This window comes from Asterias amurensis, chromosome 18 (assembly GCF_032118995.1).
Source record: "Asterias amurensis chromosome 18, ASM3211899v1".
Taxonomy (NCBI): Eukaryota; Metazoa; Echinodermata; class Asteroidea; order Forcipulatida; family Asteriidae; genus Asterias; species Asterias amurensis.
In genome coordinates this window covers 8,296,373-8,313,810 of record NC_092665.1, presented here as the reverse complement: position 1 = coordinate 8,313,810, position 17,438 = coordinate 8,296,373, and the positions used below count along the sequence as shown (strand labels likewise).

Sequence of the window (17,438 nt, the reverse complement as noted above, 5' to 3'; positions counted from 1 at the left end):
GGCATGCTAATATCAGATTTCTACACGAGTACAGAGAATCATGCCTTATGACATTCACTGAAACATGGCTTCACAGTGGCATACATGTAACAGATAGTGCAATAAACTTGGATAATTTTTCAATTGTGAGAGGAGATAGAACTAAAGCTTCTGGAAAATTCCCCCTTCTGGGGGTGGGTTGTGTCTGTACTGTACATCAACAATAAATGGTGCAATAACTGGACAGTGAGGGATACTTTATGCACACCCGACTACGAACTGCTCATTGTTGGTCTCTGTCCATTTTATTTAACACCGAGTTGGAATGATTATTCTGAATCTATTTTGAATTTTTGACCCAAACTGAACGTAATTATGGCGTATTGCGTGTTGTAAACAAAAAGTTACGCGGCGGGAAAGGTACCTGCGGGAATATTTGTAACGCGCAGATTTGGGGTATCAGAGGATACACAAGTTGTGTTTTTGTTATTGATCAACATAGTAATAATGTGCGAAAATAACTTTGTCGGAACATAGGGGTGTCGGAATATAGGGGTTTGATATTGATCAACATAGTATTACCAATACTAGTAATAATGTGCGAAAATAACTTTGTCGGAACAGGGGTGTCGGAACAGGGGTGTCGGAACATAGGGGTGTCGGAATATAGGGGTGTCGGAACATATAGGGGTGGCGGAATATAGGCTGAGTTGTTGGAACATACCGACATAGCCGATCGATAGGGGTCTCCGTCGGAACATAGGGGTGTCGGAATATAGGTGTGTAACCATTTTAGGTTATTATAAGAGTACCTATTCTAGTATAAATTATATAGTTCTGGTTCAGGTTCCTACGTACGTTTGTAAACAAAATATAACTTTTTGCCAATAAAATATTAAATTCATAGATAGGCCCTACACAATTTAGCATCACCCAATTCCTTTAGAAAGTCAAAGTGTGAGTTTCGATGCAGATTTTCGAAAGGCAAAGCCTTTTTTAAATCCTAATTCAGATGCTAATATATAATGTAAATTTTAACGAAAATGCTAACCTTATCCCATTTCATTACAGTAGGAACATTGCTGTTGAAGATCTGTCGCTATATACGGCCGTGTGTGGTGTTGGTACGTACCGGAAGTTCTTTTTTGGCAAGAAGGAAGCTTGGAAAACGAGAGAACACTAGTTAATCGTTTTCTCTCCTCCAATCAAGCGCTGTGTTTGTGAGTGTGTGTGTACGCGTATTGACCGGCTGGCCAGAGAGAGCCTAGACTTGGTTCCAAGTCTGTAATTGCCTGAAATAGCGCCCTCTTGCAGATTTAACCCTCCGTCATTGGCTGGCCTAACTACGATCACTATAGACTGTGCAAGTCTCGCGCGCACCGGAGCGAGAAAACACGACAACTGAAGAACTTTATTTTTTTGTGAATCAAATCTTTGCTTTAATTTATTCTTAATGCCGAATCTGAACAACAAAAATACCCATTAGAGCTTGTTTAAATAAGTTTTAGCTTTTTAAACAAATACACAATTATCGGTTAAGTCTATGTATGGACACAAGTAAAACTCTGGGACAAGGATGTTTGTTTGATTTTAAATGTTTTGAAACCCCTTTTGTAAATCTATGCCCGAATGTGAAACTACTAAAAGCTGGTTTATACGCGGACGCACGATGGTCGCAAGGGCGTTAGATAAACGCGTGACGCATTTTAAAGAGGAAGCCGACGCCCAAGCGACCAATGAAAAGGCTTTCCACCCCGCGCGGCCAAAACAAGCGTCTGCGTAAGTTTCTTGATCGGAGATGGGCACAAATTCTTAATTTTGTACAACTAGACTGACCTGAGGTCAAGTTTAAATATCGGTTTTTCTTCGTTATTATGTTGACTTTATTTTTACTTTTATATATGTTGTTAATTAGTATTACATTTTTAACAACATATGTCATTTTTATGGTCATAAACTACACTAGACTAAAGTAATGGACGAAACAAAATCTCCCAAACGTAAAACTCCATAAGGTTGGGACCACAATGGTCCCGGAAGTTCAAATCTGCGCGAGACTTGCACAGTTTTAACCAAATACACAATTATCGGTTAAAGTCTATGTATAGACAAAAGTAAAACTTTGGGACACGGATGTTTGTTTGATCTTAAATTTTTTGAAACCCCTTTTGTAAATCTTCGCCCGAATGTGAAACTACTGAAAGCTGGTTTATACAAGGCCGTTAGATAAACGCGTGACGCAGTTTAAAGAGGAAGCCGACGCCTAAACGACCAATGAAAAGGCTTTTCATCCCGCGCGACCGAAACAAGCGTCTGCGTAAGTTTCGTGATCGGAGATGGGCACAAATTCTTAATTTTTACCAAGTAACCTGACCCGAGGTCAAGTTTAAATATCGGTTTTTCTTCGTTATTATGTTGACTTTATTTTTACTTTTATATATGATGTTAATTAGTATTACATTTTTAACAACATATGTCATTTTTATGGTCATAAACTACATTAAACTAAAGTAATGGACAAAACCAAATCTCCCCAACGTAAAACTCCATAAGGTTGGGACCACAATGGTCCCGGAAGTTCAAATTCGCGCGAGACTTGCACAGTCTATAACGAGAACGATAACGAGAACGATAAAAATGCACGCCCTCGATTGGTCGAAATGCTCCACGCAGAATACGCACGCTCATTCAACCAATGGAATGCGTTCTCTTTGCGTCGTTATCGTTATCGTTCATTCTCGCTGCAGTTGTTTGACATGAAGGAAAGAGGGAAATTGATATTGTTCACATTATTAACCGGTTGGAGAAAGTTCCTGCACTGCCGTGAACGATGAATACCGATGTTATAAAAGAAATACTGTTTTTGACCAACTGTGCAGTTTCAGAGCTTAGTAACAACCATTATTTGGATTAAGTATCTTCAAAAACCCATGTGCGTCAAATTTCATGCGGTGCGGAGATGTGGACCGTCCACGGGGAAACCAAAGGCCCCTTTTCATACATCCCGTGGTCTAAGCCTGTGATAGAAAATCTGCGTGGTAGATGAATGATGATGAGAAATAATCGCAGTCTCAGACTTGAATTCAAGTCTAGAGAGAGAGAGAGAGCTCCTTTCGCACCCAAGTCAACTCGTACCCCTGCTGGTCTTATTATTACTAGTCAACTCGTCCAAAAAGTTTACCCGGCCGGCGGCCCATCCAATGTTTTGCTGAAATACATGGGTCGAGTTTGCACTGATCCCAAACACAAATTCCACACAAACACTTTTGTTGTGTAGGTTGTGAAATTACACCATTCTTGCTGTCGTTGATTTAATATGAAGCATAATACAATGTATTGAACAATATTATTATGACTACGACCTACGTATGTAACCTGTAACTCCATGAAAAGTTATAGTTGGAGTTAGACTTTGTCTTTATGCTGCCTGTGTGCTTGGTTGGGTCAGGTCGGTGGTGTCACTTTTGACATTGACAATTACTAGTAATAGTATGGCGGACGTATTCAAAACGACCACAGCGGACCTTGGGCTGATGAAAGACTCACTTAGTACAGGTAATTATCGTATTAACTATTATAACAATAAGTTGGGGGATAACATTCTAACTTTCCGTATGGCGCCACCATTTTTTCACTCATTTTTACAAAAAATTAAAAAAAGGGATCTCTTTCTCTTTTTTTCTTCTCTTGTGTGTTGAGCTTTTTGAGGTAAATACTATATTCACATAGAATTAAAAAGTGGTGGTGCCATATGGAAACTTTTCCCCAAAAGGAGGAAACAATAACAATAACATATCGTACCGTCATATGTTTATCGTAGCCATAGTTGCGATAATGTAACCCTCCTCCCAACGGCCGCCAGGACGAGGGTTACGTTATACCGCAACTAATCAACCCTCTGAATATGTTTGCGAACCCAAACTTTGATTCCCGTTTACCACAAGACTGTGCAAGCTCCACCAGTGACAGATGCTCTGCAGTTTACTCACAGTCTGTATTTTCACCAGGCTTAATCATGCTGAGAATAAAGCTTCTTGTCGTAGGTTATGCTCAAACATTTATAAAATGATGAACTTTTGGTATAAATCACTAACTAGTGCGTTATTATGCCAACAATTAAATGAGTCTAAGAAACATCATCCAACCTCTAAATTAAACAAAATTATCATCTGCTAGTAGATTGAGTTTTATTCTCCTTTATAGTCACTAGATAGATCACGTGATGTGGTTGCTAGGATTCTATGGTGTGCCAATATGGGGAAAAATTAAAACATTTTAAGTGGAAATGAAAAAAAAAACAGTAATAAATTCTGATAAACGTCATGAATAATATCTCTAAATTAGAGAGAAAATATAACAGATTGGTTTCTTACTCCTGAAACTTGAAAGGTACTTGAAATATTCCACCAGTGGGACAATGGGAGTGGATGAGGGAGTGGATGCGGAAGCAGTTGACTTTCCAATTGTCATGAGTTCTGTTTTCTTGAAACTCATGTGTAGCCCGAGTTTTCCTGCAGGTGATCTTTATAGCTTCTGGTGTTTCAGCCATCTTGGTAGCAGATTCCTCGAATAAAGCTGTTCCGCCCCAACTTGATAATCGTCCCAACTATAGTTGGGACGTCCCAACTATAGTTGGAACAGTAATGCAGGGTACCAGCGCATTGCAGGATACCAGGGTTGTTTTTTTGCTGTTGTGTGCTGGCCCAATTTCATGGCTCTGCTTACCGTAAGCACAGAATCAGCGCTTACGGAAGCAGAGAATTATGTGCTTACAGCAAGCGTGTTTCACAGGCTAGCGGCGAATTTTGGCTTCTGCGCGTGTGTACTCGTGCGTACTTCATTAGGCATTCTACGCTTAAAAGGCTAGCACAGAAATTCGGCGCTTGTACATAAGCAGGGAATCGTGATCGTAAGCGCAGAATTCGGCGATAAGCAGAGCCATAAAATTGGGCCCATCGGCGCTTACGAAAGCAGGGAATTCTGTGCTTACGGCAAGCGTATTTCACGGGTTAGCAGCGAATTTGGGCTTCTGCGCATGCGTTCTTCACGTTACTAGGCATTCTACGCTTACACAAGGCTAGCGCAGAAATTCGGCGCTTGCACGTAAGCGGGGAATCGCGATCGTAAGTGCAGAATTTGGCGGTAAGCAGAGCCATAAAATTGGGCCCAGGTTGTGTGTGCACAAATTAAACAGTGTAGGCATGGTGTGGTAGACTGCCTCATGGTGTGAGCTAGTCTTGAAATCAAGTCGGTAATTGTTTAGCAGTGTAGTTTAAGGGACGGTACTTTTGTGTCTGGAGCGTGGCGGTGTGTAGTAGAAGGGTTTGAGTGGGTAAATTAATTATTCTCAATAAATTCTTAATATAATTACAGTGTTACGCGTTTGAGCCTACTTGTACAAAAAGAGATGAACTTGTGGGCATCAAACAAATAAACATGCATAGGGGCCAAGACAATGAACAAGCGAAGTCAAGTTATTTCTACAGTTGGGAATGGGGGGTCCCAACTAGAGTAATGACTGTCCTAACTGTACCGATGACTGTCCCAACTATAGTTGAGACCATTCCTACCAAAAAAAATATTAACAAATAAATTTGGTCTATCCCCACTACAGTTGGGACAGTAATTTTCCATCCCTACCACTCAGCTAAAATATTATCAACCCGGGCCTATCCCGCCACACTGAGTTGGGACAGTCAACCCATTGGTACATTTTGGGACGGCAGTCAATTCTGTGTGGCTGATGCAGAGCAGAGAAATTATCGCAGTCTCAGACTTGAAATCAAGTCTACACAGTCTGGTCCCGACAGTACAGTAATAATAATAAATAATAATAATAATTTGTTCATTTATATTGCGCCCATTCCATAAAATGGAATAGTAATCCACTCATGGTACTGTTGAGCTCTATGTGAAATCCCAACTACAGTTGGGACGCCCCAACTTTAACACTCCAGTTGGGACCAGTCCAACTATAGTTGGAACGATTATCAAGTTGGGACGGAACAAAGCTATGTCGTCGGCATAGTCTAAATCAGAAAGCCTCACCTCAGGATATCTTGAGCTTCGCCTGGGTATAAGGACAATACATCTGTTGTTATCGTCTACAGCATGTCTCATGATGAAATCAATCACCAGACCAAATAAAAAGGGGGACCAGATATCGCCTTGTCTCACGCCTGTGACAATCTTAAACCAGGTGGAGATGGATCCCTCCGACTTCACTGCACATTTTGTGTCTTCATAGAAATTCTTGATAATATTGATCATCTTACTAGGGATGCCATAGATCTTGAGAACTTCCCAGAGTGAAGGTCTGAACTGAGTCAAAGGCCGTCTTGAAGTCGATAAAATTGACAAGACATGGTAGCTGTTGTTCCAAACACTTTTCAACAATTTGGTTTAAGGTGAAAATTTGATCTTGGCAGGAATGGCCTTTTCTAAAGCCTGCTTGGTTTTCTCTCAACCTGTTGTCTATGTCATCCTTGATTCTCAAGAGCATGATGTTAAAAAACACTTTCCCTGCTATATCAAGTAAAGTGATCCCTCTGTTGTTGTTGTATTATGAGAGGTCCCCTTTCTTTGGTAGGGGTAAAATGATGCCCTTTCCCCATTCGCTAGGAGTTATTTCTTTTAGCTAAATGAGTCTGCAAATTCGTGACAGCCATTCTCTGATGTTGTCGCCTCCATCCTTAAAGGGTCTATGTAACTTTTGTAGGACAAAAAACACAATGTCCACAGATGTACACTAAACTTACACAGTTTGAAGATGATAGTAGAAAGCTTCCCTGAAAATACTACATGCTGAGGTGCTGTAGTTTTGGGGAAAAGAGTAAAACAATGTCATAAAAATAATTTTCATCTCATGAGACGAAAATTATTTTAATCATTTACAAACGTATTTTCATGACATTGTTTTACTCATTTCTTAAAAACTTAAGCACCTCAGTAAGTAAGATTTGAAGGGAAGCTTTCCACTGTCATTATCTTCAAACCCTGTAAGTTTAATGTAAATCTACATGTATGGACATTTTGAAAAAGTACCCAAATCCTTTAAGTAGCTCAGGAGGAATGTTATCGATCCCTGGAGCTTTGTTTCTCTTCAGTAGACTGACAGCTTTATTCAGCTCTGCCATGGTTGGTGGTTCCATGTTGATTTCTAGTTCACCAAATGAATTAAGCTGGGAGAAGTCAAGGAGTTCTTCAGGTTGGTCTGCATTAAGTAGGTCCTCAAAGTATTCAGCCCACCTCTGCAGCCGAGTTGCCTCATCCTTTATGATTTTGCCTTTAGAGTCTCTGATCTGTGTTACTCTCCTGCTGGATTTATCAATCAAGATGTTTTTCTTTTGGTAACCTCTCTGATGTTGTTATTATTATTAGCAGAGGCTTGTTGGGTGTCATCTGCAATACTAGCGTACCAAGCTTTCTTATCATGTCGCAGCCTAGCTCTAGTTTCCCTGTTGAGATTCTTGTATTTCGCGTCAAGGGAAGGTTTGGCTTCTTTCCTCTGTGCAATCAGATCTCGTGGTTGTGTTGAGATCCAGTCTTCTTGCTTCCGCTTCCGATAACCCAATTCTTTCATCGCAGCCTCATTGATGGAACTACTGAAATGATTCCATTCTTTGTCGATGTCATCTTCTTCTTCCAGTTCGACTAGAGCATGGAATTTGCCACCCACTGTAGCATCAAAACACTGTAGTATATCCCTGTCTAGTAGCTTTGCAAAGTCATATTTCATCTGTTTCTTTTGCTGCTTGGATGCTGCCAGTGAGAGACGGATGGTTGTAATTGCAAGGTTATGACCACTTTCAATGTCTGCTCCTCGATATACTCTCACATCCTTTAGGGAGTTTCGCCATCTGCGGTTAGTTACAGTATGGTCAATTTGGTTGAGTGTTTTCCCATCTAGAGAGTTCCAAGTGAGCTTGTGGATCTTCTTGTGTGGGAACATCGAAGAGCCAATGACTAGGTTGTGGGCTAGGCAAAAAGAAAGAAGTCTGATGTCATTGTCATTAAGGTTACCTTCTGCATGACTTCCAAGAGCAGGTTTCCATGTGTCTGTGTCACTTCCAAGCTGAGCATTCATATCTCCTTTAATGATTAGAATGTCATGCTTGGGAATACTCTTATGTAATGTCATCCAACTGGTTGTAAATGGGTAGTTCACTGAAAATGTAAAACTCAGTGCCAAAATTTCAAAATGGCACAAATGTGACAAATGAGACATCAATTTGTAGCTAATTGTATGAGTTTTAATAAAATATAATTTGTTACTAAAAATATTCAGCGGCTCAAGTGCTATTTTTTTTAACTAAAAAAAATACTTTAAAAATAGTGAAATTGGCTATAAAATAATGTTTTGCCAAATTAATCCAAGTTTTTACCCCGATTAAATAGTGTTTGTTTTGGTTTTGTATACCTGTTTGAAGTTTGCTATAGTAACAACACAATGATGGAACAAAAATTGAATTTTTCTTACAAAACTTTTGATATTCAATATTTTAGGAGACTTACTTTTCCGTACGTCCGACACCAAAATAGTCAATATTTTAATCTCCCTATATATCAACCATGGGCAGAAAATTTTCAAATTTACATTACAAAGCACAATTGATGCCCTCTATCTAAACATGGAATTATTTCTTTAAAAAAATCTTCTTAATTGTACAAAATCCTGGTGTCGGACGTGCAATTTGTTCGTACATCTGACACCAGTATGTCAGACACCTCCGAAATAAATATGAGAACGCCTTTTTGAACGCCTTTATCATATCCTACAACGCTATAAATTGGTACCTAGGGCAACTCTCACCCAAATTACTCCAATCTTGCCTCAAAACAAGTGTATCTCATTCCCCTTTTTTTCTACTGGCTGCTAAAAACATTAGTTTTAATCTGCAGAAAATGTTTATTTCCATTTCCAAAACCCACTGGTACTTACGTGTATAATTAATATCAGAAAAGCTTGATTTTGCACTATCTATATTTGTTAAATACAGGATGTGGTTACCCCAAGCAAGGATAAAGCTCTTATTCATTTAGTAAACTGTTGACAATGTTCCAAGGTTGGTTCTTGAGAGAAAATATCAAAACAAATGAACACAAAAATTCTTGGTGACCTTTGACCTTGGCAACAGTTACCCACCAACAACTTTCATCTATTTTTTTGAAGTCCAATCTACAATATATTTGGACCAAATGTTGTTTAGCAGCCTCATCTCTTTCATTGTTAGGCAACATTTTGAAACTGGGGTATTTTGCCCATTTATGGTTGCCACAGCAATGCAAAGGATGCATACATACATCAATCAAGACAATCATGTATACAAGTTGCAGTTGCACACCTGTACAATGTTTCTATTGATCTCAAAACGTGGTATAATTTGACAATTTAACCATCTTTTTTCAACAAATAATGATTTAATCTGATCTTACAGCACCAAATTGACAGATTACATCATTATTTTATAACAAAATTGAAAAATTGAGCTGATTGTTACCTATTTTTGAATGCAATTTCGGACAAGTAAGTCTGACACTGTGAAATGTACGCCCGACACCAATATATTAAATGCCGTTTCTTATAATTCAAATTTAAAAAACAAATATCTTATCTTGAAGGGTATTAACAGAGGTCCGATGAATCCATAAATTAGAAAAAGTTGCACTAAAGTTCAAACACATCACAGAGTTTGAACTACAAATATTGGTTTTCATAAAAAGGCGTTTCTCTGAGTACGTCCGACACCATGGTGTTTTGGGCGGATGGCATCTATTATATCCAAAGATGTGGATGAATAAATTTTTGATAAAATAACTTTAGTGACTGCCTTACACCTCTATCCGTAATAAAAATTCCTTTTATTTATACCACTGTAATAATACACTCTGTTAAAGTGTCCGAAATGTACATCCGACCCCGTGGAACTGCCCAAATGGTATCTTTGTTGGCTTGGGCATCTGAGCGAGTTTCGCTGTTTGTAGGAGCGTAACAAAATACCAGGGTTAGTTTAGCGTGTTTGCAATTGAATCTTGCCACCATTAGTCAATCGGAGATGCATTCGTACGACAGCAGGGATTTTGCAGCAATTGAGATACCATGAGACCAACAGTTCGTTCCCTTTTGTTGCTATCAGTTCCAGAGTGTATTATCTCCCATTTACCAAATCTAGAACTGCCTTGTCCAAGCCAGTGAAGTTCTGTCAGAGCTACAATGTCAAGATTGTAAGAATTGCATTCCATTCTTCTGTCAGTACATTGATCTTTCCTGGAGCGTTTAATCCTTGGACATTCCAGTTTCCAATCCTGAGCTTCTCTTTTGTGATGTTTATTGCACTTGTTCCCTTTGGGTTGTTTGTAATCTTCCTCCCTCTCGTCTGGTTGGTGGCTTCCCTGGAAGGGCTTTCACCGCCATCCTTCACACTGACTGGTCTAGTCAGAGGTGGCTTTTCGGTACTTCATTTAGTTGTTTCTCGTTTGTCAGGTTTCGTAGTAATAGATTTTTTTTAACGCTGGACGGGGAACTAACCCATTGCAACAACCATAGAGTAAGGACAGAGATCCTGCAACAACCTATGCCTGGATGGTAGTTGGTATTCCTTGGGTAGGGGGATCCAGATAGGATGCTCCCCCTTTGGTTTGAAGTAGAGTGGCCTTCTCTTAGATGAGTTGCTGACGAGCCATATCTACCCGGGTTTGAAATCAGAGTTTTCCTTCTCTTAGGTGGACTGCCTCCCATGGCTGACGAGCCCCACCTGCCCGGAGCAATCTGGTTTAAAGGCGCCAGACCCTCGCCCTTACACCTCTGCCATCAGGAAACAGGGATCGGCACATGAAGCCAGGCAGATAGGAGTTTGAATAGGAGAGGCTGTTTGAGACGCTGGCCATATGGGGTACTTCGTGAATAAGATAAGGCTCATTTCTCCTTATCACCCCGGCCATCCTAACCCTTTGACCCTTTGACTCCCATGCATTGGCACTGTAAATAGTGGATTATCTTTCGCTACAGGAAAACAAAACTTTTAAGATTTCAACACACGATGAAGTGTTAGTGTCATTGTAAAAAAGTATGATTTAAAAAAAAATCGTTTAGTTTTTGATTAGTGAACAATTTTCCTGTTATCCTACTGAAAACACATGACAGTATACTTAAATTACATGACTGGTTAGGTTGGGGGGGGGAAGGGAGTAGCCAGTAGCTACATGTACTACTACTGTAGTAGGACGTGGTAGATGGGAGGAGTCCTAATTATAATTGTATTGTTTTTGTTGTGCTTGTGCTTCTAATAATGCAGTATAGCCAGTGCAGAACAAACAGTGCAGGGCCCAATTTCAATTCATGGCTGCTTAATGTAAGCACAGAATCGGCGCTTACGGAAGCAGGGAAGTCTGTGCTTACTGCAAGCGTATTTCACGGGTAAGCGGCGAATTTTGGCTTATTGCGAGTGCGTACTCCGGGTAACTAGGCATTCTACCCTTAAAATACAAGGCTACATTGATGATTGCGAGGAGGTACCCATACGAGGAACGAGTACTCGCAAATCACTCGAAGCAACTCATTTACCACACGCGTGTTTTGTGTGCATCAAGCATGCGAGTGCGAGCGAGGATCGAGCGAGTTTCGAGGGGTGTCGAGGGCTATCATTTTGTCCCCAAAACTCCACACAATCAATGCCTTGCGAGTAACAGTCATGCGTAAAATCTGACATCTGGATTCAGTGTCAATACCCAATTGTAGTTGCCTGACTGGGAACTCAGAACTTCGGAGCAGCCAGCACATAACAATAAGGCTGATGATAAGGAGTCTCAGTCATGACAGAGAGCAGGGTGGCGTACAAAGCTAAAATGTTGAAGTATTGTTATACTTTGTATCAAGTTACAACATAGTATAATAATTTTGTATCTTTGCGGTTGCACTACAAGTGGGCACATCTAAGGGAATTTTGTCCCTGGCTGATATAGGCCTGGAGTGGCTGGCTTTGGGGGCATTACGTTTTTATATAAATCCATGGCAATTATTTAAATAGGTTGGAGGTCTGGCTGTTATCATGTCCATGGCCCACAGTCCATTTTTTAAAGAGCAAAATCAGTGCCATGGTGATGCCCATAAACATCACGATGTGGGAAAACGTTTTGAAAGGAAAATTTTGAATAAAATAAATATTACAGGGGTATCCTTAGTAATTTTCACTGTATATCAAACTAAAAAAATTGTTTAACAAGTTGACCTCCCCTCTGGTATATTTTTGCATTGTGGGATAAATGCAGTTACAAACTAAAAAAAAAAAACAATACAAGAATGTCCGTATCCGTCTTTTAATAAGATTTACAAATAACTTACAGGGTTTACAGAAGGCAATGGTGAAAGACTTCTCTTGAAATATTATTCCATGAAATGCTTTACTTTTTGAGAAAACAGCAAAACAATATAAATTCTCGTTAACGAGAATTACGGATTTATTTCAAACACATGTCATGACACGGCGAAACGCGCGAAAACAAGGGTGGGTTTTTCCGTTGTTTTCTCCCGACTCCGATGACCGATTGAGCCTAAATTTTTACAGGTTTGTTATTTGATGTAGAAGTTGTGGTACATAAAGTGTGGGCCTTGGACAACACTGTTTACCGAAAGGGTCCAATGGCTTTAATGGAACATTTGTTATTAAGTTGACCTACCTCCCTCCCCTCCGGTATATTTTTGCCCTTGTAGGATATATTACAAAATGTCCTTACTCCATCTTTTATAAGTAAGAGTATTGGGCAACATTTTGTTTAACAAGTTAACCTCCCCTCTTTGTTATATTTTTGCCGTTGTGTGGGATAAATGCAGTTACAATTTAAAAATTATACAAGAATGTCCATATTTCGTCTTTTAATAATGCCAGCATTTGATTTTAATGGAACATTTGTTATTAAGTTGACTTCCCCTCTGGTAAATTTTTGCCGTTGCGGGATAAATGCAGTTAAAAACTTTTATTATTCAAGCATGTCCATATTCCGTCTTTAAATAATAACGGCATCAGTATTGGTAAATATTTTTTATACAAGTTGAGAATTAATGTCGGACCTCCCCTCTTTGTTATATGTTTGCTGTTAGTGTATAAATGCAGTTTAAAACTGTTTGTTTAAAATTACAAGAAGGTCCGTATTCAATCTTGCGGCATTCGAGTATTGGGGAAATTTTTTTGTTATATTTTTGCCGTTGTGGGATAATGCAGTGTGGGATAATGTCTGTATTCTGTCTTTTAAAAATGAACATGTTAGAATGTCCAACCTTCCAACCTCCCCTCTGTTAAATATTTTTCCGTTGTGGGATAAATGCAGTTAAATTTCCGTATTCCGTAATCTGTCAAAAATGCTGCTAACAATTTAAATCTAACTCTCAATCAAATTGGCCCTAACCAGCTCTAGTTCTAACCCATCAACAACTGGTCTTAAAAGCTTGTGTGGTATTTTTACGTTCGAAAATATTTCCATGAACCATGAACTGACTAGCAAAGGGCCCTGACGGGAGCATACATGTACTAAAATCGATTACAGGATCCTGGAGTGGTCATGGCTGTGTTATAAATGTATAAATAATCGATTTAAAAACTTATTTCAAATATTCAAATTTTCAAATATGAAGTTAGGATGGTCCTACATGTGGCCTCTGAGCATTGCTTTTTATTTTGTACCGTATTTTCCTGCGGATAAGACGCTCGGCGGACAAGGCGCAGGACGCTAAAATGACCACAAAAATTCCAAACGTCAGCAGACAAGGCACACCGCCGCACAAGGCGCACGTTTAACCGCACACAAAAGAACACCTGGCGCCACCCGATGTCGGTACATTGTACAACGACAGACAGACATAGCGTGTGTATCCTCCGGCCGGGATGTCGCTGCATGCACATTAATTATGCACATGTACACTGTGGATTGCGCTGCTCAATCTCGAGATTGCACAACAGATATTGGAGACATATATGTGGGCACCGTATTGAGCGAGGTTCGCCGACGGGTTGCGCTACGCCCTCGCATTTGCGCTGCCTGGAAATGCGCCAAAATTCCCACGTGACTGTGCGGATTCCATTCTTCTGTCAGTACATTGATCTTTCCTGGAGCGTTTAATCCTTGGACATTCCAGTTTCCAATCCTGAGCTTCTCTTTTGTGATGTTTATTGCACTTGTTCCCTTTGGGTTGTTTGTAATCTTCCTCCCTCTCGTCTGGTTGGTGGCTTCCCTGGAAGGGCTTTCACCGCCATCCTTCACACTGACTGGTCTAGTCAGAGGTGGCTTTTCGGTACTTCATTTAGTTGTTTCTCGTTTGTCAGGTTTCGTAGTAATAGATTTTTTTTAACGCTGGACGGGGAACTAACCCATTGCAACAACCATAGAGTAAGGACAGAGATCCTGCAACAACCTATGCCTGGATGGTAGTTGGTATTCCTTGGGTAGGGGGATCCAGATAGGATGCTCCCCCTTTGGTTTGAAGTAGAGTGGCCTTCTCTTAGATGAGTTGCTGACGAGCCATATCTACCCGGGTTTGAAATCAGAGTTTTCCTTCTCTTAGGTGGACTGCCTCCCATGGCTGACGAGCCCCACCTGCCCGGAGCAATCTGGTTTAAAGGCGCCAGACCCTCGCCCTTACACCTCTGCCATCAGGAAACAGGGATCGGCACATGAAGCCAGGCAGATAGGAGTTTGAATAGGAGAGGCTGTTTGAGACGCTGGCCATATGGGGTACTTCGTGAATAAGATAAGGCTCATTTCTCCTTATCACCCCGGCCATCCTAACCCTTTGACCCTTTGACTCCCATGCATTGGCACTGTAAATAGTGGATTATCTTTCGCTACAGGAAAACAAAACTTTTAAGATTTCAACACACGATGAAGTGTTAGTGTCATTGTAAAAAAGTATGATTTAAAAAAAAATCGTTTAGTTTTTGATTAGTGAACAATTTTCCTGTTATCCTACTGAAAACACATGACAGTATACTTAAATTACATGACTGGTTAGGTTGGGGGGGGAAGGGAGTAGCCAGTAGCTACATGTACTACTACTGTAGTAGGACGTGGTAGATGGGAGGAGTCCTAATTATAATTGTATTGTTTTTGTTGTGCTTGTGCTTCTAATAATGCAGTATAGCCAGTGCAGAACAAACAGTGCAGGGCCCAATTTCAATTCATGGCTGCTTAATGTAAGCACAGAATCGGCGCTTACGGAAGCAGGGAAGTCTGTGCTTACTGCAAGCGTATTTCACGGGTAAGCGGCGAATTTTGGCTTATTGCGAGTGCGTACTCCGGGTAACTAGGCATTCTACCCTTAAAATACAAGGCTACATTGATGATTGCGAGGAGGTACCCATACGAGGAACGAGTACTCGCAAATCACTCGAAGCAACTCATTTACCACACGCGTGTTTTGTGTGCATCAAGCATGCGAGTGCGAGCGAGGATCGAGCGAGTTTCGAGGGGTGTCGAGGGCTATCATTTTGTCCCCAAAACTCCACACAATCAATGCCTTGCGAGTAACAGTCATGCGTAAAATCTGACATCTGGATTCAGTGTCAATACCCAATTGTAGTTGCCTGACTGGGAACTCAGAACTTCGGAGCAGCCAGCACATAACAATAAGGCTGATGATAAGGAGTCTCAGTCATGACAGAGAGCAGGGTGGCGTACAAAGCTAAAATGTTGAAGTATTGTTATACTTTGTATCAAGTTACAACATAGTATAATAATTTTGTATCTTTGCGGTTGCACTACAAGTGGGGCACATCTAAGGGAATTTTGTCCCTGGCTGATATAGGCCTGGAGTGGCTGGCTTTGGGGGCATTACGTTTTTATATAAATCCATGGCAATTATTTAAATAGGTTGGAGGTCTGGCTGTTATCATGTCCATGGCCCACAGTCCATTTTTTAAAGAGCAAAATCAGTGCCATGGTGATGCCCATAAACATCACGATGTGGGAAAACGTTTTGAAAGGAAAATTTTGAATAAAATAAATATTACAGGGGTATCCTTAGTAATTTTCACTGTATATCAAACTAAAAAAATTGTTTAACAAGTTGACCTCCCCTCTGGTATATTTTTGCATTGTGGGATAAATGCAGTTACAAACTAAAAAAAAAAAACAATACAAGAATGTCCGTATCCGTCTTTTAATAAGATTTACAAATAACTTACAGGGTTTACAGAAGGCAATGGTGAAAGACTTCTCTTGAAATATTATTCCATGAAATGCTTTACTTTTTGAGAAAACAGCAAAACAATATAAATTCTCGTTAACGAGAATTACGGATTTATTTCAAACACATGTCATGACACGGCGAAACGCGCGAAAACAAGGGTGGGTTTTTCCGTTGTTTTCTCCCGACTCCGATGACCGATTGAGCCTAAATTTTTACAGGTTTGTTATTTGATGTAGAAGTTGTGGTACATAAAGTGTGGGCCTTGGACAACACTGTTTACCGAAAGGGTCCAATGGCTTTAATGGAACATTTGTTATTAAGTTGACCTACCTCCCTCCCCTCCGGTATATTTTTGCCCTTGTAGGATATATTACAAAATGTCCTTACTCCATCTTTTATAAGTAAGAGTATTGGGCAACATTTTGTTTAACAAGTTAACCTCCCCTCTTTGTTATATTTTTGCCGTTGTGTGGGATAAATGCAGTTACAATTTAAAAATTATACAAGAATGTCCATATTTCGTCTTTTAATAATGCCAGCATTTGATTTTAATGGAACATTTGTTATTAAGTTGACTTCCCCTCTGGTAAATTTTTGCCGTTGCGGGATAAATGCAGTTAAAAACTTTTATTATTCAAGCATGTCCATATTCCGTCTTTAAATAATAACGGCATCAGTATTGGTAAATATTTTTTATACAAGTTGAGAATTAATGTCGGACCTCCCCTCTTTGTTATATGTTTGCTGTTAGTGTATAAATGCAGTTTAAAACTGTTTGTTTAAAATTACAAGAAGGTCCGTATTCAATCTTGCGGCATTCGAGTATTGGGGAAATTTTTTTGTTATATTTTTGCCGTTGTGGGATAATGCAGTGTGGGATAATGTCTGTATTCTGTCTTTTAAAAATGAACATGTTAGAATGTCCAACCTTCCAACCTCCCCTCTGTTAAATATTTTTCCGTTGTGGGATAAATGCAGTTAAATTTCCGTATTCCGTAATCTGTCAAAAATGCTGCTAACAATTTAAATCTAACTCTCAATCAAATTGGCCCTAACCAGCTCTAGTTCTAACCCATCAACAACTGGTCTTAAAAGCTTGTGTGGTATTTTTACGTTCGAAAATATTTCCATGAACCATGAACTGACTAGCAAAGGGCCCTGACGGGAGCATACATGTACTAAAATCGATTACAGGATCCTGGAGTGGTCATGGCTGTGTTATAAATGTATAAATAATCGATTTAAAAACTTATTTCAAATATTCAAATTTTCAAATATGAAG

At 39.8% G+C, this 17,438-nt stretch overlaps 2 protein-coding genes across 2 annotated transcripts in view; one reads left to right on the top strand and one right to left on the bottom strand.

Moving 5' to 3' along the window:
- The window catches only part of LOC139950595 (uncharacterized), a 55,803-nt gene extending 54,615 nt beyond the window's left edge, over positions 1 to 1,188 (bottom strand). Inside the window, exon 1 of the mRNA XM_071949350.1 lies at positions 1,031 to 1,188. The gene's annotated coding sequence lies outside the window, so the exon portion shown is untranslated. The remainder of the gene's footprint in view (positions 1 to 1,030) is intronic.
- Positions 1,189 to 2,736: 1,548 nt separating this feature from the next.
- Positions 2,737 to 17,438, top strand: part of LOC139950579 (kazrin-like) — a 65,852-nt gene continuing 51,150 nt past the window's right edge. The window contains exon 1 of the mRNA XM_071949330.1: positions 2,737 to 3,534. Coding sequence (XP_071805431.1) covers positions 3,471 to 3,534 — 64 coding nt within the window. The 5' untranslated portion in view covers positions 2,737 to 3,470. The remainder of the gene's footprint in view (positions 3,535 to 17,438) is intronic.